This window comes from Neolamprologus brichardi, chromosome 23, assembly GCF_056152115.1.
Source record: "Neolamprologus brichardi isolate AB-2024 chromosome 23, ASM5615211v1, whole genome shotgun sequence".
NCBI classification, from domain to species: domain Eukaryota; kingdom Metazoa; phylum Chordata; class Actinopteri; order Cichliformes; family Cichlidae; genus Neolamprologus; species Neolamprologus brichardi.
Genome location: NC_142125.1, coordinates 9,714,460 through 9,740,795, shown reverse-complemented (window position 1 = coordinate 9,740,795; position 26,336 = coordinate 9,714,460). Strand labels below are relative to the sequence as shown.

The 26,336-nt window shown below is 38.9% G+C and overlaps 1 protein-coding gene across 6 annotated transcripts in view; it reads right to left on the bottom strand.

Moving 5' to 3' along the window:
* Positions 1-26,336, bottom strand: part of shroom2a (shroom family member 2a) — a 44,508-nt gene that overhangs the window by 13,454 nt on the left and 4,718 nt on the right. For 2 of the 6 annotated variants that reach the window (XM_035907488.2, XM_087835669.1), the window contains exons 3-6: positions 16,147-16,295; positions 3,167-3,268; positions 2,852-2,869; positions 1,306-1,428 (exon numbers count right to left, since the gene is read on the bottom strand). In XM_035907488.2, the coding sequence (XP_035763381.2) occupies positions 1,306-1,428; positions 2,852-2,869; positions 3,167-3,268; positions 16,147-16,295 (392 nt within the window). Of the gene's footprint in view, positions 1-1,305; positions 1,429-2,851; positions 2,870-3,166; positions 3,269-6,655; positions 7,717-16,146; positions 16,296-26,336 lie in introns of those variants that run through there. The other 4 variants (XM_035907490.2, XM_035907489.2, XM_035907491.2 and 1 more) reach the window with 4 other exon arrangements.

The window sequence follows — 26,336 nt, the reverse complement described above, 5'->3', positions numbered from 1 at the left end:
ACATTTAGATGTAGTTAATTATAAGCTTTTTGGACACCAAACAACACAGACACACAATTAAACACAGATTAAACACTTTATCTTAAAACCTGTTAAATATACATTATTTGAGCCATTTGCTACATTCAGGCCAATTGAATCTCAGGTGGGTCCAGCACAGAGTAGCACGATGAAAGAAAGACACTTTGGCGGCCTTGTGCTGGCTCCTGCACCACATGCTTGACACCCCTGTCTTATTGTGTATTTGGCCTTTCGGTGTATGGGTATAATGTGAGACTGGTCTACATCATGACTATTGCTTGAAATGCAAAAACTAAATACAAAAATAAATGAATCCAATTTTAATTTCTTTTTTATTTCCAATAATAAAAAAAAACAACTGAGATAGAAAGCATTTGGTACTTCGTGTGTTCATTTTCACTATGAAGCTCATGTTTTTTTCTTATGTTACAAATCAAAAGCAGCCCTTTCTGTTCAGCACATCTATGAAAGGTCACTCACTGGATGTTTAGTTCGGCTTAAGCCAAACATCACTAAAAGAGAGCCTTCTGTCACCAAGATCTATCTAGAAGACAAACCTTTCAAGGTTTTCAAGGTATGTGGGCCAGTGAAAGGATCGACTATCTGCTACCTGCAGCTGTGTCTCCTATTCTCTCAGAATCTTTGACCATCTTTAGGTGGTAATAGCTTCGGCTCTGTCACTCAAACCTTGACACCGTGGAGGTCTCCTGTGGTGAGTGAGTCATCGGGTCTGGTCCTCTCTTCGTCCTTGTCGGCACCTTAAAACATCCTTCAGCAGAGGCAGGCTGGCAGGTACTCATAGCTGCCCTCATGAGACAGACTCTTAGCCTGGTCTTAACTCTTTGTAGGTTGGGTTGTACCAGTGTCTTCCACCAAAGCTACTACTTTTAATGTATTTGTTTTGCATTTAAAATATATTTAAAACTAAGCAAAGTCCCAAGTAAAAAAAGAAATATTTTACAGTTTAGGTTTTTTGCCTCGTAGCTCCACTCTGATTTGTAAATGAGGCTGCAGGGGCTTCATCACTTGCTTTATAAAGGATTGTTTGTGAAATTTCTTTGTGAAGTTTAATTTTTTTGGTTTCTTTTAAACACTGAAAGATAAATTTAGTGGGGAAAATTTCTTCTGGAGTGGTTTTGCTGGTCAGGCCCAGTTGAGATCCAATTGGGCCCATGAACAAAAACGGGTTTGACGCCCTTGATTTAGAGCTTACAGGACACGAAGCACATAATCACATACTGCTGATCAAAAGTGCTTATGTGCAACATTCAGAGTCTGAGGTACCTTGCATCATAGTGAGTGTGCCAGACTGCCGCGGGTGGAGACTGTGTTTTGGCAGTCCCTGGTTGGCTTTCATTGAACTTGGTGGAGTGCCAGGAGTGAGGCCTACTTATAGGTTCATTCCTCCTGCAGAGAGGGCAAAAAACACAGACTAGGATTAGAGACCAAATCCTTATGGAAAACAGTATGTGCTTCCACATAATGAGCCACTACAACTGGAAGATGCTGCTAAAGACACTAATGTGACCCAATAAGCAAAAACATTGCACATTTTGTGTAAAGTTGGATGTTTTTTTAATCACACTGGAGTCAGACTTCTGCTGCGATATGTTTTTTTTTCATTCTGCTGAAACACAAGAGCCAGGCCTGATTGTTCAGAGGTGAAACCACTCATTACACCTTTAATGGTCTTCACCCTGAGTTGAAATTTAAATAATAAAATGGTCGGGAGTGAGCACTATGATTAGTCACTAACGTTTTACAAAGAGGGACAATCAGTTATGTGAATATGTGAAGCAAAAACAGCAGATGTTGCAGAAATAAATCACTTTTGGGGAAAGAAAAAATCATTCATAGGTGTCTACACTATTGTGAACCAACTAATTTCAGTCATTAAAGCTCTGCAAAAAGGCCTGAAGTACGCTCATCTCTGTCCTTGAAGGTTTGGGTCTGTACAGGCCCCAAACCACCTTCAGTAAAGGAGATATCCACATTAAAAAACAAAACAAAACAAAAAACATGCAAGCTTTTCTTAAAATCAATTTTACACCCACTCCAAGTGTCACAATCTAAAGCTAAAACCTGGTTTTTGAAGTTTTCTTCAACAAATTTTTAGGAAAAAAGGAAACTTAAAAGTATCATTTCAACCTAAGCTATGTACTTTGAGTACCTATAACTCAGGAAATCTTAATTATATGAAGGCAAAGTTTAGTTTAATTAAATATACTAAAGTTAATTTACAAAAAAAACCCCCAAACAAACTGTGTTTCTTTGGGAACTTTCTTTAGACCTGACTGATTTTATATAGAGTGAACACCCTCCCTCCACTATGACTGACAAGGCATGAATGAAAAGCCACTCACTCTCCTCCAAGAGCAGCACCCTGGGGATTTGCTGTTTTTGCCCAAAACAATCAGCTCCCTGCTTGCTTTTTTTTTTTTTTTTTTTTTTAAAAAAAACAACAACTATATAGCAGTTATATATCCTATAAAAGCCACTTTGCAGCCTTCGTTCCTTGAGTTGGGCTCAGTTAAATCCAGAAGTGATGGAACTTTGACCATCAGGACCCTCAGCTGTGAAACGACCTGCCTGAAGAGGTGAGGCTCAGAGAATCAGTAACAACCTTTAAGCCTGTTCTTAAAATCACAGCTTTCTCATTTGTTATGCATGTCGTCGTCCTTTTCATTGAGTGTATTCATCCTTTTCAGTTTTCTTCCTACACCTCTGTGTGATTTTTCTGTTTGAATCTACACCTTGAGTGAGCTGCTGCTTGTCTGTCAAACTATTACTTCCCTGATTAACCAGATATTTATATTTATAAGAAACCTACCCTTTTAGGTGCTGCTTTCTGAGATCCATGTCACAAATCAAACAAACATGAAAAACAACAAAGTTTCATTAATTGTATTATCAGTTACTAGCAGATAATGAACTGCATGCTGTATGAATGGGATGAACATCATTCATCTAATGAACCACAACACAGAAAGGCATGCCGATGGGTGCAGATAGACTTTCTATGAGAGCAGTAATAAAATCACTACATATATGATTTATGTGATTATGGGCAGACAAAAAGGAATGGAGGACAGGAGAGGAAGAAAAAATGTTCACTACGGATTACAATGAAGCTGCAGGTTCGTACCTCATGGAACTTCGCAAAATCTTCGTAAGAAAGCTTCTCGCCACAAGCACGTCATTCTCTGAGGGCATTTTCTGAGCTACAATATCCACCATTTTCATATTCCTGGGCAGCAAGGGGAGGAACACATACACACATACTAAGAGCTCGACTGGCATACACAGGACAACCTCACACTTAGAGGTCAGTGTCTCACAAACTGAGCAGGACAAGTGATCCTGAACCTTCAAATGACCCCCAGCCCTACTTCACCTACAACTTCTATTTACATGTTTACAAACTGTAATGGACACATTGGTGTGGCATGGATATGGGAAATTTGTGTAGGGTCAAATATATTTATGCTTTTATCATTATAGGCTTTGATTTTTGTTGTAATTTTTCCCCATCTAGTCACTGCATTTTTATGTTGTGCTGCAAAAGCCTACAGGCAGAAATGAACGCCATTAATGTGGATATATGAAACTAAAAAAAAAAAAGAAGACTTTTTGATTATTTTGTTTTAATCGTCAGTGGAAGCCAAAAATCATAATGATATAAAAATATAATTATAATTAATGGGAGGCATTATTTATCACTGAGTATTCTCATAGGCAGGACAGCCAAGGAACGTGTATTACAGCTCTGGAGACGCCTGCTGATATGTAGCGTTAGAGCCCCCTCTACTGGTCAAAAACTGATGACACTGTCACAGCATGAGCATGCTCAAAGTCAGGGCATGTGCATGAGGTCATACCTGGTCACGATGGACAGAAAAGTACATTACAGAGCAAATGCAGTTTCACTGATCGGTCATTAGGCTCATTATGTGAGCGTAGCTGAGGTGAGCTCAGACTTTGCCATATGGTCTGTGAGGGAACAGCAGCCCAGCATGGGGTGGGGGCGCTTAAGAGGACAGACGATCTCTTACACAGTCAGATCAGCCTCTTCACCCCTCAATGCAAGCTGTCGTCTGCCTCCCAGACCGCCTCTCTGTCCCCACCGAGGTTAAACTGACACAGTTTGACAGGAACGAGGAAATGAGGAGAACCTTGTAGTCACACCTGCAGTCGTTAAAATAACCGTGTTTGGTTTTATAATTCAACATTTCTGGCCAATCTGGAAATTTGTGTCAAATGAGCCAAAACACTAAACTCAACCTATAACAAGACAGCTGAAATAGAGGAATCACGATAACTGTGACTTTATATGATATAGATGGTGTTAATAATGCTCAAGATTTTTGAGACCGATGCAGATATTTGGCATTGAAAAATATTACAGGCTGATTATCACTCGTTTATGTTTCATGTGTTCAGACATGTAGCTGTTCACTGACTTTTATCTAACCTCTACCCTGTTTTGGGAGGCAGGTCTAGCCAACAACTCGTTGACCCTAAGATGAGGAAAACTCAGGTTTTTGTTACAGAAAGATTTACCTTTAATTCTGAGTCAGTTACCATGGTAACAGAGTCTGAAGTAAAGCTGCAGATTTGGCCCCATTTATAATGGCTTAATTCTTATTTAAAATAGCTCATCCTCCCACAACTACAATGGAATATTTAAAATATATACAAGCTTAGACATTTCTTACAGCATGTTTTCCTTTACTGACAAAACTTTAAATGTATTAAAGACTTGGAAAGCCAATCTGCATTTTTTCAGTTAAACTATTACTGAACTCTTCACTCCTAAAACATCTCTGGTATGGCTGTAAGAGAGCCATCATCAATCAGTGAAGGCTGATGTTGGATCAGATTGGAAATAGTTCTTATTTCAATCTCATGAGCTTTTTTATCCTCACTGGATAATTACTGGAACAACAAAATGGTAAGAACCTGTAGCAAAAATAACTTTTACCTAATAAAAGGGCCGTCAGTAAACTGTGTCTGATGCATTTCTCCAGATTTTATCTTCAGTTTCTGTCACCTACATTTTGTCCCTCTCAGGTTACAGCTGAATAATTAGATTTAGAAATTAAATGTTTCATCTAATGAAATTTCAAGTTGAGCAAGTACATATAAAAAAAACCCCCTCATATTATATTATGGTCAGCACTGATACGGTCTGCTGGAAGGCTCTGTTCTACTCAGAGTTTGTTAAACATGCTTCCTGGACACAGATCACATCATTTATCAGTCTTTATAATCGCTGATATTGAGAGACCTGTAAATTCCTAATACTGACCCAGCAATAAATTGGCTGGGCTCTAATAAAACTAAACAACTGTGCAGCTGTGCTTTTTGTTTTCTCTCATTATTCTGCAATTTTTTGCCAATTTGCTAAACAAAAATGTGTTTTTGGTTGAAACATATTTTTATAGGCGAGAATAACATCATTCAGTGATCCTCAGCAATGCAGTTGTAGGCTACTAATAAAGTTTGAGTTGGTAAAAATATTCTCAAATATTACACGAGAAACCAAACAAAACATTTTGATGTTACTGGTACTGCCTGAACTCTGGGGACAACAAACTTTTTCTGTCATTTTTAAAGGACGTGTTTGCTGAATCAGGGACTCAGGCCTTCTGGGTTAGAAAATCCATTATCCATCTATCAACTGATGGAGTTTAACACTTCAGAACTATGCCCATCGTGTTTTAATTCACGTATTCAATGTGTTGCACTTTGTCTACTTTCAGTATGGCTCTCTGGAAAATAATGTTCTGAACTCTGTGCTAGAAACCTCGGGGTCAATAGTTTCTGCCCCTTAAGTCACTTTGCTCTCAGCAGTCTGATGGTAAGCGATTCAAACAGCAGCTTCCTTCAGATGGAGACATGAAAACAATTTTCATAACCTAAGCTTTTATTTTTGCACCCTGCACTCTTTTTATAGATTGAGATTTAAGGTTAAGCTCAATAAAGTGGGACGATTCCACAAAATTAATTGTGGATTAGAGTTAAGGCCTATTTAGAGGACAAAGAAAAGCCAACACGGGGGCTCGGTCTTCCTCATCTCCCATCAGTCCATGTTTCTGGGGCACTAGCCGCTAACCACACATGGCGCCTGCTATTGGTATGCAAATGAGGCTGGTTTTATTAGGCCTATCGTCAGGGCTACAGCTGGACCAGCACAGATATGCTTGGAAAGTGAATCAGATGGCATGAAGGGGGGGGGGGTAGATTTTTACTGACTGACCAGTTTAGATTCAGTTTCAAATGACAAGTACCAGCAAAAAAACCCCAAAAAGCTTAACAACTAATGGTCAGTTAATTAATACTTTATTCACAGATTTTTTTGGGTAGCTAAAATCCTTTCAGTCAAAGATTAATATGCATCTGGTTTTGAAATGTTAAGTCTTGCTGATCATGGCTTAACCTAAAATAATGGGTGACCTCTTACTGAGTGATAAGACAGAAGCAATCACAACAATAACAGAGTATTAGGGTCAGAAAAACAAGCACAGAGGCCCCAGATGTGTGACAGGACAAAAAAAAAGCCTCCAAACATTGAAATCAAAGGTTTGAATTTAAGAAGCGAATAAATCATTAAATAAAGTTCATTAGCACTCACCAAAGATCTGCACGAAGGAATTCAGAAATGACACAAAGAAGGAAATCTGCTTTTTTAAAGATACTCCTATAATATCAGGCTGGAAATCAGTTTCAAGGACCAGCTGCGTCCATGTGCTGGTCAGGCACCACATTCCAATGCCACTTCAAAGACGCGCCGAAATAAAGAGGCACACAGGCCGCTGGGTATCATCCATACCACCAAACTCACAGGCCAGGGATAGCTCACGTGCAATATTCAACACAGAATAGCCATTACTAAAACTAAGTCCTCCTGATAGATTTAGGCTGAGCAGAGAGGAGATTTCCTTCAGGATTACTTGGGTTTTTCCCCTGAGAGGGGGTGCAGGAGTGGGCAGAAATGGAGGAGGAGGGCTATTGTCACAGCCAGCCCGTACCTTGCCCCGTCTCATTGGCTCCAAAGGGCTAATATGCTAATGATGGGATGAAATGCCGGACTTTTCTCTTCCCTTCCCATCTCCCCTGTTGTGAGGCAGACATGCATTTATACCATTACTATGGCAACAGGTTGATCTCTAGGGTGTGAGGGCACCCAGTTTCCCGAAAGCCTCCATTATAGAGCATGGCTAAGGAAGGAACATCAGCAACAACAACAGACTTAGCATTAAATTGTGCTTCTTACTCTAAGTGTAGCCTTATAACTGCTGTTAAAGTAAATTAGAAAATTACTTCTGAAGAGGAGCCTGGTATCAAAATGCAGAGAAAACAAAAAAAAGGAAACCTTACGTTGTAATTTCTTTTGAAAAGTCAATGACAGGTTGATATTGCCCTTTAAATTTAAACCTTTCTGACATTAATTATCAGAAAACATCCAGGTTACCAGTGCATGTTCCTAATTAACGACATCACACAAGAGCAAAATATGGCCCAAAGGCTGAAAATGGCCTGCAAACCATCTTTATCTAACACTAACAACCTAAAAGGCAAATGAAACTATGTCAGCCACCCAATAAGAGCCAGAACGTTTGCCTTTTTTCTGGGGAGGCATCTCCACCTGCAGCAGGCTCTGGTTAGAGTGACCCTCCAGCTCACAGAGGCTCTCCAGAACAGAACAAAAACTACCATCATGGTGGACTTCAAGTCTGTCTGACTATGGGGGTGGTGGACTATGGGGACCATCACTATCACAGGAAAGCAGAAAAACAGCAACTTAAGTTTCAAAGTAAGATAGGGCTCATTTTTTAAACCATCTGATTGTCTCACACAGATAAAAAAAATAAATCCCATGAAAAATCTTGGTGGAAAGTAATTCACTAATTTCGCTGTATTTGTAGTACCATGTGCTCATAAATAGAGGTTTTCTTTATTTGTTGATACAGATCTTTTCTGTGATGGTATCAAAATTACAGTAAAGTAACACGGGTCACAGAAAATGAAGACATTTGTAGACACTCTTCACCCCTGTGTGTCTCGTTTTTTTTGCCTTGTCAATCTTTGGCATTTTGCTTCTTGTATCTAAGTCAGTCTGGCCCTATGAGGAAAAAAGGTTGCCCACCTCTGCACTAGAATCTACTGATGCTGAGAAGTAGAGAAGTGGCAGATGTGTCATTTGTTCTATTAGGTTATTGCCCGCAGTGTGTGAGCTAATGTCACACATCTTAAATAAATAGTTGGGAAATTAACAAAAATCCTATCCAATAACCGTGTTGGCTGTTTCCCCCCAAATTAATGGAGACTATAAGACATTTAAACTCTTATTTTCCTTCATTTCAATTTCACGTTCAATGACCTGTCATGCCACCTTCAAAAAAAAAAAATCAATCAATTTCTTACAAGAATATTTAACTTTGTGCGATGGAGAGCAAGCACAAATTCCTGAGTGTTTTTTTCCCCGACTAAAAATGTGCTCTGGCACCACCAGCAAGAGGTCTGGTGACAGGCAAGAAGATTAGTGAAGAAAGGTTGCACCCTAAAGCTGATAGGAAGGCAATAAAATTCACAGTCTTCTATTGTGAGGGAAGCAATCAAGCGTACAATCCATCTGAACAAGGTCTGCATTGTGAGGCTCAGCTGTGGGATTATGTTCTTCACAGGTTTAACAAACGCAGCTGATATCATTAACATTTGTTGCAATATCTACGATTAAAAACCTAAATGTAACAAGAAAGCACATGTTAGTGACGTAAAAAGATGGAGCATTAAAAGCAACGATAACAAAAGGTGAGGTTGCGAGTGCCAAACCTGCACTTTTCAGGTAAACTGTTGGGCTGTATTTGGTCTCTAAAAAGGCGCTCACAAAGACCTTCTTCAGCAAATCCTACAATCAAACCAGTCATGTTTCGGGTGAGAGAGGTGAACCGTGAGCAGCACGTAATGACCAGCACATTCCTGGGCTGAGTGGCATACCAGCTGTCAAGTCACCGGCTGCTGCACTGACCAGAGACCAGAAACACCTGGAAACCTTTTTCATTTTCGGAGGCTGACAATCTAAACATCACGGCTGACCCTCCCCGTATTATGTCTCAAAACAACATCCATACATTACATTACAAGGCTGGTTTCACAAAGGTTTGTCAGGTTCAATCAGATTATAGATAGATAGACAGATACCTTACCCCTCAGGGTTACTGACCTTAAGACCTGAAGTTACCACTGTAACAATCAGTGACATCTCCATTAAACAGCAGCTCGGGATGCATGATATCCCTTTAATCCCTAGTAAGTGGTTACAACTTGCTTCGTTTGTTTTCTTATTCCACATCCACTTGCTGCTTCAGTGTATCCTAAAAACGACAGTGTCATGTTTAGGCACTAATAGCTAATGTGTAATTGTGTAAGGACATGGTTTGTGTTGAATCATGCCCCTTTGGAACAGGAACCCCGCGTGTTTATAAATTAATTGGAAATGACCGCTCAGTGTCACTTATCCCATGACCTGGCATGTCAGTGTATGAGCCATGCCAGCAGTTTTGACAAACAGCACTAACTGACACTCTGTGGATGAGAACAGGCTGGATTCTGTGTTAGGCCTGCAATCACCACAAACCCTTCTGAAACCTTACTCTGTAACCTGATGCAGCCTGCACAGGTACAATGGTGGTAACGGTGTCAGCCACTTGCATAGCCTTTGCTGTAGATTTACAGCACAAGCGTGATTTTAGGTGTGAGCTGACATGACTCAGCACCTCTCACTCAACATGTTCAGAGAGATGTTATTTAAGGTAGAAGATAGAAGAACATCACTCAGATCACTCAGTTCAATTCAGTTTTATTCATACAATGCCAAATCACAGTCACCTGAATGTGACTGACCGACTCTGAGCAAGCACTTGGTGAAAGAAACACTCAGTGCATCATGGGAAACCCAGAAGCCAAGACCTATTCCAACGTAACTAAGGGAGGGCTTAGGGTCCCCTAATCCAGCTCTGACTATAATTTACTTGCTGGGAAACATTTATTACCCTTTTGGAAAGATAACATGTCTTTGATTAATACTATGTCACTTCACCTCTCTGTCAAATCCACATGGTAGTTTTGACATTTTATTCACTGGAATACAGAAAGCTTTAATGAAAGATTTGCATTTTAGGAACAAGTCAGAGTTATAGTTGGAGAATTGGAGTGCTCATAAACCTTTAGTTGAATTTGTCTTTCATCCTGTACAATGAATTTTAATGCCATCCCAACAGCCATACTCCCAGGCATGCTAAGCAAGTAACTTCACTTTTCAAAGATACATTAGATTTTAAGACACTAATTTCTTCATTTTACTCAAAAACTTTTTAAGGACCTGCATGAACTCTGCTGCAGTACCTTCATGGTCCATCAAGAGGCTACGGATCACACTTCAGGAATCACTGATCTAAACTATCATTTCCTCACTTGAGACTCAAACAATTTTAAGAAATCTGCTTACAACAACAATTCAGCACACTGCATTCCCAACATAGTGCATGGGCTTATTTAGAAAAACAAAGCCCAGCAAACGTAAGCTCTGCACCCCCCGCTGAATGCTTGCACTGATGCCAGTAAGCTTTTCCAGGTATAACTGGATTGTTCACTGAAACACTGCGCAGCCTTCACGTATCTGAATCAGACACAGACGCGCATTCTGAGTATTGGAGACGTCTCTTTCAGTACAAAATAACGAGGCTGGTTTGTGACTGTGGTAGCGTTGTAATAATACCAAGAGCAGGAAACCAAATGCCACAACGCACTACAAGCCGCATGTACAGTTTAATGATTCCCTCCACAGTTAGTGGCATGTACAGCAAATGCCTGAAAGGAAGCCAGTCCAGACTGTAGGAGGCCTCTTAGGGAATGAAACCCTGACAGCTGCAAACTGCAGAAACAAACAAAATAAAGTGAACTGCACAGAGGAGGGAAAAAAAAAGTTTCTTCATCAAGAGCTTTACTCTAGAGACACAACCTTCAACAGCAACATTACAATACAACAACTTCTTAACAGTCCCTACTATATAGTCCTAAAGACCAAGAACATACATAAGCACTTCATTTGAGCTTATATTTTATACTTTATGCAACTATTTTATACTCAGTGTAAAACTGTACCACTGCTAATGCTTTTGCACACCTTTTTATAGCACCACAATTTCAATATTACGTATTGTTCTGGTCTCATGTCACTGTCTTGTTTTCAATTTAAACAATTTGCTATCTGAATGAAAAACAGGTTACCAAAGACAAGCAATTTCAATTTAGACTCCGACCAGTATTGTTAACTAAACCGGATGCCGAAAAATGACTGAAAAAGTAGAGTTCCTCAAGTGGCCATGTAAGGCTGGCAACAAGTATTATATAAGAATGAAAAGATAGTAAAAAATAATAATACCCAAATAGAAGCCAAAATAGCCATAAGTTACAAGGGAAATAAAATTAAAAACAAACTAAACTCAGTGGGCCATAAAAAAAAGCACAAATTAATACTTAGGATCAGAAACTTTCATGCAGGACTTTGACTAAACTCGACTAATTTTGTATTTCAGACTCCACAAACAGCAACAATAACATGTTGGCGCTCATGCAAATGCAGTGTGTGGGAGAATTATAGTGTTTTACTGCATGCTGTAGTTAGGGCTGGCAAATTTTAAAACAAATTGTGGATGGAAGGTGCAATTTAGCTTTAGCTCAGCTCACACCCTGATTGTGTTTTTGAAGTAGACCAAAATGTGTTTTTCTGGAAAACCCGAGAGATTTCTGCACGGCGCACGCTGACGCTGAAGCACGTTTGTTTTGTCGAGGCGTGTGCAAATACGAGATGCTTTTCCCACACGTAACCACACCTTTGTGATTCTCGTGTGACTTGCGACGAGCCTCTCCCCTTTGACATTATGCTCACTATCTCAAATTAGTCACCACATGCAAAAAACCTAAAACATGGCTCACTGCATCAAGCTCCTCCCTCCTGTCTGTGCAGAGGCCACACCTGTAAACTGGAGCAGGTCCTGACAGCTTTCTGGTCCCTGTTCAACTACCCAATATTATCCCTAAAATAACAACAAAGGTGTTACACACACAGACACAGATCAGGGCTCCGTGTTAGTGATGAGGAAAGAGTCACTTTAACATTTTAAAACCTCAACACAAGTTTTCTACACAACAATCAGACTGCAGCTGGATGAAAAATAGACAAAATGGGGCTGAAATTGAAGCTTTGAGGTTCAGTAAATGTACCACTATCACTCTGTTGTGAGCTAAATCAGACACAGACTTGTTATTGTGGCCTTGGAAAATGACTGAGTGGAGATGCCATCTCAGACAGCCGGAACAAAGCAAATTCTTCACCACAGACGAGCAGAAAGAGTCCCGTGGGACTGGAAGTCTGTAAAGTGCAACATGAACAATAAGACCTGACCTTGTAAGGAAACGTCTGAAATGACAATACCCAGATCCTTTACTCATGCATCCTGCTCCCCTGTCGCATAATAAATCCAAAATTCCCTCCTCTTTTTCACAAGGAATAATATATATGGCAGTCAGACATTATGTGAAGTTTACAAGTCTAACTGCTCTCCAGATATTTATTACATAAAAAAAGATAAATTCATGCTGTTAGGTACAGTTAATTTACCTTAAGCTAACGAAAGGTCAAGCAGTCTCATACAGTCCTGCAATACCAGGGTATGATTGGAAATTTACAGGGAGTTGCACTGCATAACAAATTTTAAGTCTGAAAAGAAGGTCTTGGATTTGAATCCACCATCTGACTGGGGCGTTTCTACTTCGCCCATATCAGTATCGATATCCAGCATGATTTTTTTGATGAGTTTTTTAAGTGTTCCTTTAATTCTTGTGAGTAGTGTATGACTGAGGTATAGTAATTTATCATACTTCATGTAAAAAGTGCAAAAGAAGAAGGTGAGTGCGGGTGGTGTTTCCCAGGTCCACCTTCAGCATTTTTATCTTCTTACAGCCTCTGATTGCTCCACAGCAGCTAACCCTCATTCACTTTTCTGCTATCTGATCAAGTCAGAAAGATCTACATTCCTGCTGCCATTTCAGTGCAACATTCTCTATGTTAAGCCCCAGATAACATACATTAAAGGTGGCGCCTGTATCCTCACTTCCAGCTCCATGTTTTTGTACTTGGTGCAGCCCCTCAGTTTAATATCAATTTTAAAAAAAGCAATTTTAGCTTCTCTCCCCTTCAAGACCAAACTTCTTTTTAATTGGTGGGGCTTCTGATATGACCTTACCAGGCTGAGTCCTGTCTCTGACATGTTACGGAGCCATGAGTACAAAAAATAAATAAATACTAAAAATAAAATAAAAGTAAGTAAGTAAGTAAGTAAGTAAGTAAGTAATAAATAAATAAATAAATAAATAAATAAATAAATAAATAACTTTGATCCTCACATGCTTTTTGGAGTAGTTTGATCAAATCTGATGTAAATTAATTACATTTTTATTCATACAGAAGTTATCAGAAAGTAGCTATTTTTATCAGCTCCACTATAAAAAGTAGCTCTAATTGGTAATGATCTTTCGGCATCTTAAATCAGTCACATGGTTATGTTCATGCAGGTCTTAGTCATCCATCTCTCAGGATATTTTAGTTATTCTTCCACTCTAAAGAAAAACTGAGGTTGAAAATGAAATTTTGGTTTCGGAGGCTACATGCAGACACTGAACTCTCCTATGTGAAATTATTATACCATCGCTGAACCCAACTACTTTTTTTTAACCTTGAAAACAGATCACATCATGACAGTCTACACATAAGTCTTTCTTCTTAAAAAATAAAAAAAAAAGGTTTAAATGCATTCTGAATATCTTCAAATGTCTTTTTCCTAAAGGAAAGGTAGTTTCAGAGGTGGCTGTTTTCAGAGGGTATTAGGAAAAGTGGGCTGTAGGTAGATAATGACCTGCAATGACACGCCCTGTTTATTAGAGCTGGCAAAAATAATGTTTATGAAACTCACACTTACAGTAATGAGCTGATTAAGTAAGTGTGATTTACAGGCCTTTTTTTTTTGAAGCGTAAAGTGAACACATGCACAAGTTTATGTGTTCTTACATATTTCTGCTTGGTCATGAAATGAACACAGCTTGGTATAAACAGTAAAACCTGCTAGTTTCCAGACTCAACAATAAACACGTCCATTGAGAACAGACCACAATAAGCAAGTCACGCAGCCTCGTCCTTGTGGAGAGATAAATGGTGAGTGGACCTCCTTGTACGGTAGGATTTGTTCAGGGGTTACGTTATGATATGATACAACACAGAAAGAAATGCAGGCTGCAAAGAGGACACAATGAGAGTTCTGTTTGACACAGAACAAACCCGTCTGTAAGCAGGACTGACAAATGAGTCATCACTTACACCAGATATGAAAAGTAAACCATAAGTCACAACAAGTGGCTTTTAACCAGCACACTGATGTAATTACAGTGATTGTAGCCCGAGTTATTATAGCCTTATTGGTTTTTATTTTCCATTCAGTTTTACTTCTATATTCAGTTAGTTTTGAGAGTGGATTTATTTCAGTGTTGTTTTTATTTGTTTCAGTGCTAATTTTAGTTTTTGAGGCATCTGCCACACTGCAAATGGGAACAGTCAATTTGTTCATCCCACATCGTATTGCAGCTGACGGTTGGTCACGAGAGGACAGTCCCAGGTCCAGTTGCCTAAGAGACCCTTTTATACATTTACCATGCTGGCATATCCCAGTCAACAGCATCCTTGAGTCACTTCTCATTGGTAATAAGTAGCTCAGAACAGTTCAGTAAAGCCAAGCCTCCTGAGGCTGTTGGTTCAGATTCAACCAAATTGACAAAACCTAAACTATACCCATATGGAAAAGAAATAGTAAAAACTTATAAAAGACTTGCATAAGATGTGGCCTACTTCAGCGGTCTCCAACCTTTTTTGCGCCACGGACCGGTTTATGCCCGACAATATTTTCACGGACCGGCCTTTAAGGTGTCGCGGGTAAATAAACAAAATAAAACTAGTACCGGTACCAAAAAAAAGAAGATTTATTCATAACACACGTGAAAAGACCCAGGAAAACTATGTTAACGATAAAAACAATAACAAAATAACGCTGAAAACCGATAAAAACCCTGAAAAACATACATTTCAGACCTGAGCCTCAACTCTCGCGGCCCAGTACCAAACGACTCACGGACCGGTACCGGTCCGAGGCCCGGGGGTTGGGGACCGCTGGCCTGCTTCATATAGTGAATCATATAAGGCTTATATGATTTACTCATGAAAGTGGCCACTTTCTCATTACTTTCATATATTGTTTTAGTAAGTATCCAAAACATACGTCTCATAAGTTTCATTTATATGATTTTTCAAGGGATCTTATATTTGTTTTCACTCTTGTATGATTTGCGTACAAGTTTATAAGATTTATATATATCTTTTCCATATGGGTAGGCATTTATGCTTTATTATTTCTTCAAGTACAACACAATTTTCAATTGGTTTTTATATTTAGTTTTCTTAGTTTGTTTCTTGGTAACTATAATAACTGATTGTGGTTTCCTGGTATCTTAACGATCTATTCACTGGTTAAAGAGAAAAGACAGTGACATGTGGTTAAAGTGCTGCAATCTGAAAACAACACAATCAAGAAAAGCCTCATCATGGAGCATGTGAGACCAACTGGCGAAGATAAAAAAAAAAAAAAATCTCAGTGCCATATAAGGGGATTTGCCTAACAGCTTCCTCTTGTGTGTGCGTGCTTGCCACACCTTCCTGTGTGGGATCCAACAGAAAAAAATGATGTCATCCACATCTTTACTTCCTTCTTCGAAACGTTTCGTCATGAACAACTTTCACACACCACAAACTCCTAATGACTACGGGCTAAAACAACCCTGTAAAACAGGAACATCCAGCTGCTGGGAACTCAAATAGTGAAATCCCTGAAAGGCTGCATACACTCAAACAGCTGTGAGAAGCAGGATCCTCTGTCTCCATGGTTGGAGTTGTTACCACAGCGACCCATCGGGTGAAGGGGGATGTAAACATCCTGTAACTGGGGACAGGTTACCTACCTTTTCACCACCAGACTGAGGGTCTTGTGGGATCCCTTTACGAGGCAGATTGCCTCCTGTCTATATCCAGTCAGGGGAATCTCGTTGATGTTGACAAGCTCGTCTCCCACCTGCAGACCCACAGCTGCTGCTTTACTGCTCTCCTCAACCTGGAAAGCAGACACAAAACAGAGTTACTTCACCTTCAAGCAACCCAGTGGTGTCATAGGACCCTAGTTGTATGTTTATAAATGCAGTTGTGATCATTTTAAAATTATAAACACATTTTTCATAGTAATTGATCCAATGGTATGGCAGGGATAATGGAAAGTCACGTGCAGATATATTTGTGTATGCTACTTAAGAATATACTTTACAACAATTTTCCAATTCTGATGGAACATTTCATTTGTTCAAATTATGACTAATCTTCCTGCTGCCTAATATTATGAATTTAGAAACGCAATTTTTCTTCAATGCCTCTTTGGTATCAAAGAAAGTTGGTAACAAAGCCTTAATGATTTTGATTATAAATAAAATAGCCTTTAAATATCCAATATTCATAATCTTTTCACATTGAAATATGCTTGACTTTGTCAGCTCAAACGAAACTTCTTATATTTTTAAGAATTGTGTCAAGGTTCTGTTTATTTACTAGATTAATTTGTAGCTAATATTTTTTTTTTTTTTTTCACCTTTATGGTTTATGTGTTTTGTTTTTGTTCTGTTACATAATTGTGTGTGTTTTTTTTTAATTACCAGTTTGTTTGTATAGATGTCCTTGACATCTGGAAGGATTTATCCAGTTAAAACATATTTTAGGAACGATAATGTTTTGCAGTGAACTGTGACTAACAGACCCTGAGTGGAGAGATTTACGGCTCCAGAAGCCTTGAGGCAGATACTCAATGCACAAGATAAAAACTGTTCAACCTGACTCATCTTTGTCAGTTAAATCCTTTTGGTGTAAAAATGACTGGAAAGCAAAATTGTATAATGTACAGGTAGGGTACACATCATCTGGATAACATAACCAATGTCCCCAAGGAATGGAGAAAAAAAAAGCTACACTGAAGAGTTACTCTTCTGAGTAGTAAGAAAGAAATATATTATAAAAGGAAATTTCACTATAACAACTTACTTCTAAAAGTAAGTTACCAGATTAAAAAGGCAAAACAGTGAACTTCCTGGCTCTTTTGGGATGACTACATCTATGAACATAACGTTCCGAATTTAATTATCCTGAATGTAGCCAAGACAAAGAGTTTTCAAAAGCCTACTTAACACAGGTCTGTAGACTTGTTCGGTTACTGCTGGACTTAAAAAATATATTCTTGAAAAAAATGAAAACTAAATCAAATAAAAATGTTTGAATGTGTTGCCATTACAACTTTTATTTGGAGAGAAGAACAAGACCTCTTGAAAGTTTTATGTATGCAAGGAAAAAAAAACTAATAAACTCCTCCATCAAAAAAAAGAAGAAAGAAAAACAATAAAATGAATATGGATATAACAAAAGCTTGCCCGATGGGGTAGATTTTGCCCTTATAGTGATTATTGTTACATCATAGAATAGCTAACAGCTCCCTCTGTACAGAGTATACAGTTTAAAAGAGACTTTTTATATCTTAGAGGCTCCCACTGCTGTGTTGTCAAAAAGATCAAGTATCCTGATACAAACTAAGCCTGGTGTTACTTACTGCCTCTCAGCACTTTGAAACTACTGATAAGCAAATCCCTGATATTTACTGTAGTTTTAAAAACCTTCTGGTGTGACCTTAAAATGTAGTGCTTGTGTAACGGCTGCAAACACGAGTTTTATTTCAGTGAATTCATTTAAATTAAACTGTTATATTCTTATTTATCTAATAAACTGTTCCCAAATGTCATGTAAATATGACATTTTAAATAAAGCCACATTTTATTTAGGATTATTAATTAAATAAACAATAAAAAAAATGCTATGATTGTATGACTTTTGATTATCAGAAACGTTAGTTTTAATTTGCCAATAGTGGCTAAATAAACAAATACATAATTGAAATACAAACACAGACTCACTTAGAGCCCAGACATAAATCTCTAAATACAGTGGCATTTACCGCCATCCGTCAGTGGCTAATATTCAACTACCGAGCCAACTATGCAGTATCACACTGTTTGCCATACCAGTATAATACCAGTATGTTAACAGTATAAATTTTTACATGATATAAAAGTGTCACACTGAGATATCAATGACATACTGTGTGTTTATGCTCCGTAGTGTACACAGCAACAACCCAAACATGTCTGAGTGTGAGCGCAGCGAGTCGGTCTCAGATGTCAGCTCCTTAGTTCCTTAGAAGGGAGCGACAGTGTTGTGAAAAATATCTGTTAATGTCTTGATTTCTTTTTCATTTTTGTTTCAGATCAAACTGTTTTTAATATTAGGCAAAGATAAAACAAGTAATTAGAAAATGCAATTTTTAAATGATGATTTCATCCAATTAAAAGTGAAGACAAATGCTTTTCACACCACTGCACTTCAACAATCTCCAACAAAGGACATTGCTTTGCAAAACACACACAAAAAAAAAAAAACTGTTCCCGTTAAAGGTGAAACCAACAAACTTGTTTCACCACTTGAGGCAAAAAGACACCGTTGAGTACAACTGGGATACCAAGGCACGTGAGGAGAAAATAACCATAGCGGGTGATATGTGGCCAAAAGTAAACAAACTGGCTCAAGCAAATGTCGCTGGAGCGCTCGTTAGCTGCACTCCTTATGACAGCAAACGGTGCAGAGCAGTGAGTAAAGGCTAATGTAACTGCATCCGTCTCACTGCTATTGGTACTATAATGGTGTGGCTGCTGCTGGCAAGTTGTGGTAGTAGATTCACTCTTTGAATTAGGCAGTGCGTTATCAATGATAGCAGGTCATGGGAAAAGGAGGATGAAAAATGCACTTCATTTTCCTTGAAATACTGTGACTGAATTCTGAGGCTATATTGCCAACTGCTAGGGTCAAATCAATGGATTGGTGTGGACTGGTTTATAAAACTGTATTAAACTACGTGTTTGGAGCACCGGGCCATTTCCTGTTGGCCCGAAGGTCATTTTTACCTGCCATGAACAGCGAGCCCTGGCTCAACAGCAAGAAGGAGTGAGTTGACAAACTTATGAAGAGTTTCATTTTAATGTTGAATGCTTTGTATTTCAGTCTAACAAATATTCTAAAATGTAGGCTGTTGGTATAAGATAATTGCTTTGTGTCTTTAAATGCTATGACTGCTGAGTTTTTGTGCATGGTCTGGTTTCAGAGTGATACATTTGATCCAAGGTAAATAAGAGCAGGTGTCCTTAAACACACACTGACATTGAGGATAATGCTAACATCTAAAAATTGAATGTTGGTATCATACTAATAACATGCAGGGACAGAAATAGGTGTGCAAGTCCTTACTTTACAGCTTTTATAAAGACATCACCTTCCTTGGCTCATGTTTAAAATGATTAACAAGCTTAAAGATGACTTTAATTATAGTTCTTTTTTCATATTGGTATTTTAAACATTGCTTATCGAACCGCAATTTCACATTGTGATTCATCACCATGAAACACTTTCATTTTCAAAATGGCAACATAGCTACATTCTGCTTTTTTAATAAAATTCAACAATTTTAAAAATGTGTCAGAGCTGAGGCTCTTGCTGACATTCACTCTCTGTAGATTTTATAGAGTAGCAGTGACAGAACACACACTCCACTGTTTATCAAAATGAACAGCAGGCCAGCAGACTTCTAAAGAGACGAATCAAAGGCTATAAAACACTTCAAAAGGCTGCTGAACAAGCCGGTGGCGTGATGATGATGAAAAAACAAACTGTTCTGCGTTTGTTTGAGAGGGGAAAAAACACCTGGAATAGCACAAAGGGATGTATAGCGAACACAGTGAACTTCTTTTAGATACACTGACTGAAGCACAGCTTACACAGATGGGAACCCTGACGTGAGAAATCGTGAGGGTTCAGAAGGTCAGAAACTCAGATGCGAGACGTGCATGATGGCATGATGGTCAGCGTGGAAAGAAAAGCTGCAAGACTTTGCTTGGCGGTTGGCACATTAACATACAAAAGTCGAAATCTGCAGCTGATTATCAGTCCTCCAAGCACTCAACCTGAGAGAGGGGGGCTGCATGACTCAACTGCACAAGTATGTGTAGGTTTACAGACCATTCCTTCTTATACAGCCTTTATCCGCAGAGCCCCAGATAGCACTAATCACACTGCAGCCTATTTTCATTTTTCTGTAACGCGGAGGTTCAGGCAGGGTGGATTTTTATGCTGGCTGGAGAGATTCCTGATCTGATCCTGATATGGTCATGCTTTCTGTAGAGAATCACTGATACATTTGCTGAGAGTTACAATGTTTAAAAGTGCTTACAAAACACCCTCAGTTTCACTGAAAGTTGAAACTATTCTCACTTGTAGAAACACTATAGCCTGTACTAAGAAACAGAAATCGCACAGTTTCCCGTAAAGGCAGTTTTAACTTAGGAGTTTTGGTTTGGGTAAAATTAACATAAAATGTCTTAAATAGAGGTGTCAGACACCAGGAAGCAAACGGTATAACGGTATAGAATAAATCTCGTGATGTTTTTCTTTCTCTAAACTTTCTCCCTTTTGTGGCCCCAATCCCATTTATTCTTACTGAAGGCCAAGGGTGCTGGACTCATTTCAGATGTGAAAGGGGCCAAAAAGCATAAAAAATAAAAAAAATAAAAAAAAATCCTTAAAAAAAAAAAAATTTTAAAAAAGGAAGAAGAAGAAAGTAAGAAGTTCATAAAAGTGGTGTGCTATGATTTAAATGTGGTATTTTGTGTTGGTTAATGATGGAGAAAGCTAAACAGCCAAATATGGTAAGATTTAAAACTGCAGCAGCACATCAGCGTGAAGAAAAACAAAAAGGATTCAGGATACTGCTTGGGTGAACTGTGGTGTCCTCATACCCCGTAACCATTTGCACTAGTGCTTGAGCCACGATGTACTTGCTAGAGTCTCATAAACGATAGGTGGTGCTACTTTAGGAACAGAGGAAGGCAAAAAAAGGAAACAAAGCCATCGCTGAAGACAGCTTGTGTGGCAGCAGTTGTGGAGTATGGCGAGTATGAATTACCGACACATCCACACAGGAGACAGGTGCATGTAAATGAAAATCAGAGAAAATTATAGCCAAAAAAAGCAAAATATACTCATCCTGGATTAAGCGAGTCTTTACCAACTATGGGGGTGGCATATAGGGTTAACTGGGCAACTAGGACCAGAAGAATCCACTAGAGGCCAACCTTCAGCTAAAAAGATATGAGGTGCTGTCAATGAATAGTCTGAATTTGTTTACATAATCAAATACTTGAAGTTCTTTAGTCTTGCTAACACTTTCAGGGTATTTTTATATGTAAAAGTAACAGCTAATAGCTGTAGCTTGCATATACAACCTCATACTTGACAGGTGCTAAGAGAGAAGTGGGGCATAATACCTATTTAAATGCCCACTCGCAACTGATACAGTGGCATACTCGGGAGCTGGCAGGTGAAAGAGCATTTAATGTTTCACTTGTGTTCCTCTATGCGCAGGAACACTAACTTTTACATCAAAGAAGGACAGAAACAAGTTTAAAAAATACCTTTAAAAAAGAACTTTCAGTATAAAAATTGAGGTAAAAACAGTTTTCTTCAAACTGCTGTTTAGGCAGTGCACATACAAGAAAAGCTGTTTTCAAGATCAGCAGCTTGCCTATGACACCCTTGGGCTACATGCAAGTCTCTTCATTTCATACAAATTAACACGAAACATAGAAGGAAAAGAAGATTTGAATAATGTAAATCTAACGGTTCCAGAGAACAGCTTAAAAAACACACAAAATGTCAAGGCTTTTGTTCAGATGACATGAAGGCAGGGGATTCACACTGCTTCTTCCAGCATGTTTCACCATTAAAGCTCAATCAGCATGAACCATACCATGCCCTTTGTTTACCATCTCCTTTCAGGCTGCAATCAGTCTGACTGCAGCCATCCTGGACTCCTCAAAAATAGCCCCCTGTCCCCATGTGGGTCATGAAGGGAAGGATGTGGTGGCGATGAGGGTAAGGGATGAGTCTTTTCTGCTGACAGATCTCCTGCGCAGTGTGCTGAACGCACAGCTTATGTATCGTGTTTGCACACATTGTACTTTGACAAAGCTCGAGCAAGGAAGGAGAAAAAAAAACTCACTGAAAGTAACCCCAAAGTGAACTTTAAGACACTTTACAAACATCTGCTTGTGACCCACACATCTGTGACAGTTATTCACCTCGATATTTTATTTTCATCAATTCCAAGCAGGCGGGAATAAATTACTGGACACCATTTCTGTCATGACACTTTCAGAAGGACAAGTGATAGAAGAGTATTCACACTTCTTTTGAACAATCTGTACCAACTATTTTGAGTATGTTTAAAATTATATGCTCTAAATCCATATGGCGTACTAAAAAACAAACAAAAAACTGAACATGGAACGGTTTCCAAACAAATACCAGAGCAATCCTCTGCTTCTTCAGCCAGACTTTCATCCTGTGGCTGAACTCCAACTCAGACTAGAGTTGGTCACCATTGTTCTGTTGATTAACTTGGTGTAGCAGCACTCAAAGCAACCGTCCACTTGATGTAGGTTTTGGTTAAAGTGGATCTTCAGAACCTGCGCTCTGTACTATGAACCAAGTTCAACATACCCAAGATATGAATTCCTCAAAGTTTCTTTTTGGGGTGGCTTAGGCTCAAGATGTACAGCAGATCATTCGTCAATAAGAAGGCTGGCGATCCGATCCCTAGCTGCTCTAGCCTCCTTGCCAAAGCATGCAAGATATGAGGTTCCTGACAGACATCTCTCTGTTCTGAAGTCTTTTGCCCCACCTGAACCATAATCCTGCTCTATGAATCATCGTTTCTTAAGAGGTTGAGCAATTCTAGAGCACTCAAAACTACGCGGTCACAAAGAGGATTCATTAATTGCTAAAACCTGTTCACCTGCGCGTGATTTATCACAGCATGTAAGCACAGAGACATTGAAGGATGTCTTTAAGAGCAAACTATATGTTGCTACATATAAAATGTAGCCCTTAGTGGAAACATATTAGGGCTGCATACCCAGCTGTCTCGTGTAAAACAGGATTATTTAAGTTTACTGGGGCTAAGGGCTTTAAGTCCACGAAGACCTTGAGCATAACTGAGCTATGAGAAGAATGTTCAGAATTTTAATTAGATCCAGGATATTTTTAACCAGTAGCCTGAACCTGTCATCAAACTCTGGGCCGATTTACAATAAAATATTTAACTGAAGGGACCTAAGAGAAAAAGAGCCAACAAAAGTACTGATTTAAGCAGACAAATAGGGAGACTATGCCCTTTTGGTTGATACATGAAAGACATATTTGCCAAAACCAAATTAGGTGCTTAATGCTCATTACTCACACTGAAACTGGATTTCACAAAAAGTCATGGACCTATTAGAAACCAAAACTAAGAGGAAAAACTATGAACTGTAAAGAGAGGTGTAGTTTATTAAGACCGAAGCCTTGATGGCACAATGTCAGTATTTTTCTTTATTTTTTCATGTTGGGTTAGGTCAGTGATGCCATTTACATCAATCAACTTCCCTGTGAACTAGCTGAAACTGACTCTCACTAACAGTTTTTATAGTCAATGTTTTCACATTAATATAGCAATAAAACTTAAGATTCAAGGATAACTTTTATTGTCAAAGCACTGCAGTGCAGAAACAATGAACCTGGGTAGGCAATCCTTGGTTACCCTTCGCAAAAAGTGGATTCTCTCCACAATCGTTTATGGTCACTGGACTCAGGGCATTTCTTTTCTTTCTGAAATCTGCCACGATCTCCTCGGTCTTGCTGTTGAGCATAAGACTGCTACTGGAGCTGCCATGTTCATTACCTCTCGTCTGTATGTATTCTTATTGTTGGAGATAAAACCAATGTCTGTTGGGTCATCTGTTCTGTCATCTTGTTTGACAGTAAAGATTATGAATAAAGAGTAAATACAGAAGAAGGCTCAACCTAGACCTCCTGGGGAAGGCCTGTGCTCATGGTGATAGTGGGAGATGTGTTTGAGTAACCTGAAATTCTCTAGAGTGTTCCTGACGGTACAGTTACATTTTTCTGTTTAATGCCATGCTTTACGTCAACACTCACTAGAGAATAACTCATGCGTCACCAGACCAAGATAAACCAACGTTTCTAGTTAGAAATTGCCTTGATTGCTGTGACAGTCTCCGTGTACTGATAAAAGGCATCTATCCATCTATTTTATATGACAAAACAGCTGAGCACAGTGGAGGTTTGCTAATGACTTGGAAGACTGGAGCTATTGCGGTGATTACTGGTTTATTTTCAGGTAGCATTAGCAAAGAAATATCTCCAGTGTGGAACAGGGTAAAGCCCTGAATTCATTGTTTAGATTTGTGTAAACACAATCCAGTACATTCTTGCGCCTTGTATGACACTTGACACTCCGGTGAAATTAACGAAAAGGTGTTAGCCTGGTTAAAGTCCATAGTGACAGTGAAGACTTCTTCTGGATGCAAGTTCTGATATTTGCTAATGGAAAAGTGTAACATTTCATGTACTAACGTAGCATTAGTTTGCAGTGTTATTTAGACTGCAATTATCCCTTGAGATGATAGAAAGGCCAGGACCTAACCATGATGTATTCTAGGTCTGGAATACACCGTACAATCATACTTTGCAATGTTATTCTCAGTTGTACTTCATCCAACCTTTTAACAATGGAGCGAATATGGTTGGATGGCAAGAAATATGGTTGGATGTGGTAATTTGTAAGGTGCAGCCTTCAGCTTGGAATATAGCCCCGCTCCCTTTCTGATGTGCTGCCATCAGGGCCCTTATTTGGCATCTGTCTGCTTGGATCGTAATCCAAGCAGATCACGTTACTGGAGAAATCTCAAATCAAATAAATTTTCACTCAAAAATATGAGCTACAAGCAAACACTATATGACTGAGATGGCTGTAGGTTACTTCTACTTGAATGGAGAATTGAATTTAACCCTTTAACATAATAAGGTCCAGACTGTCATCACTGATAACCCCAAGCTTAACTCTCTGCTATCGAAACATGTACTTTGTTTTTAAAAAACTGTTCTCAGAAGACTTGGGAAACAAAACAAAATGATCATTCTAACTGGAACACATCAAAAACTATTCAAATGCTTTTTCCCTAAAAGGGGAAAAAAACAAGGTGAGGGTTTGTGTCATCACTGATGAAGTTTTACACCTCACAGGGTTGACTGGGGCTGAATGTTAAATTGGATACTGGAAAGTAAGTTGAACTTTGGGTGAAGTACAGGAAACTACCAAAGGTGTGAAGTTCCTGCATTGTCATGCTTGAGTTCTGATACAGCGATACTGTATCTATGAAACAGCCTGACGGGTACTTTCCCAGAAATATGAAGAGATGTAATCATGACACAGACCCTAACAATATGCAGTATAAACACAGTATTTTGATGAGCACAAAGAAAATAATGGGATAATATGAAGTTTCATAACTCTAACAATCCGTGTATGGACTTGGCTGGTTATAAAGTGTCCTTTTTTCCACTGTGTCAGTAAACATAACACTTGTTCAACATTTAGCAGCTTCAAGTTAAACATGATCAGTTTCACTTGTGATAGCAGAGCAATGCAAACACACCAGCCTTGAGTATAAGTGCAAACAACAACACGATGGCAGGGTTTCAGCATAGTGTACTACAAATTTAGTTGCACATGGCCTAGCAGCACACCACTAGTCTAACTTTTCTTCAAATTGAACAACTATTAAGAGTTCATTCTAGCTCACATGTGCCACTCTTGCACATGAAGGCACAAAAACAGCCAACAAAGGATTGTGATGTTTGTGTTGACACATGTCCTCCTATCAATCAGAAAGAACACGAGGTTTGGTTGCATCATCATCTAGTTAACCCAAATAATTCACCAGCCCACCTTCATAAATCACTGCTTATAATCTGAGAGCCACTCCAAAAGAGCACAAATCACTAACCCCAATTTAATTCATCCCATCATGCCATTCCAGTAGGCTTCAAACTGTCACGGATAATTCACTACATTTAGAAAATCAAACAAAGCAGCATTCCTCCCCAGATTCTGGCACCA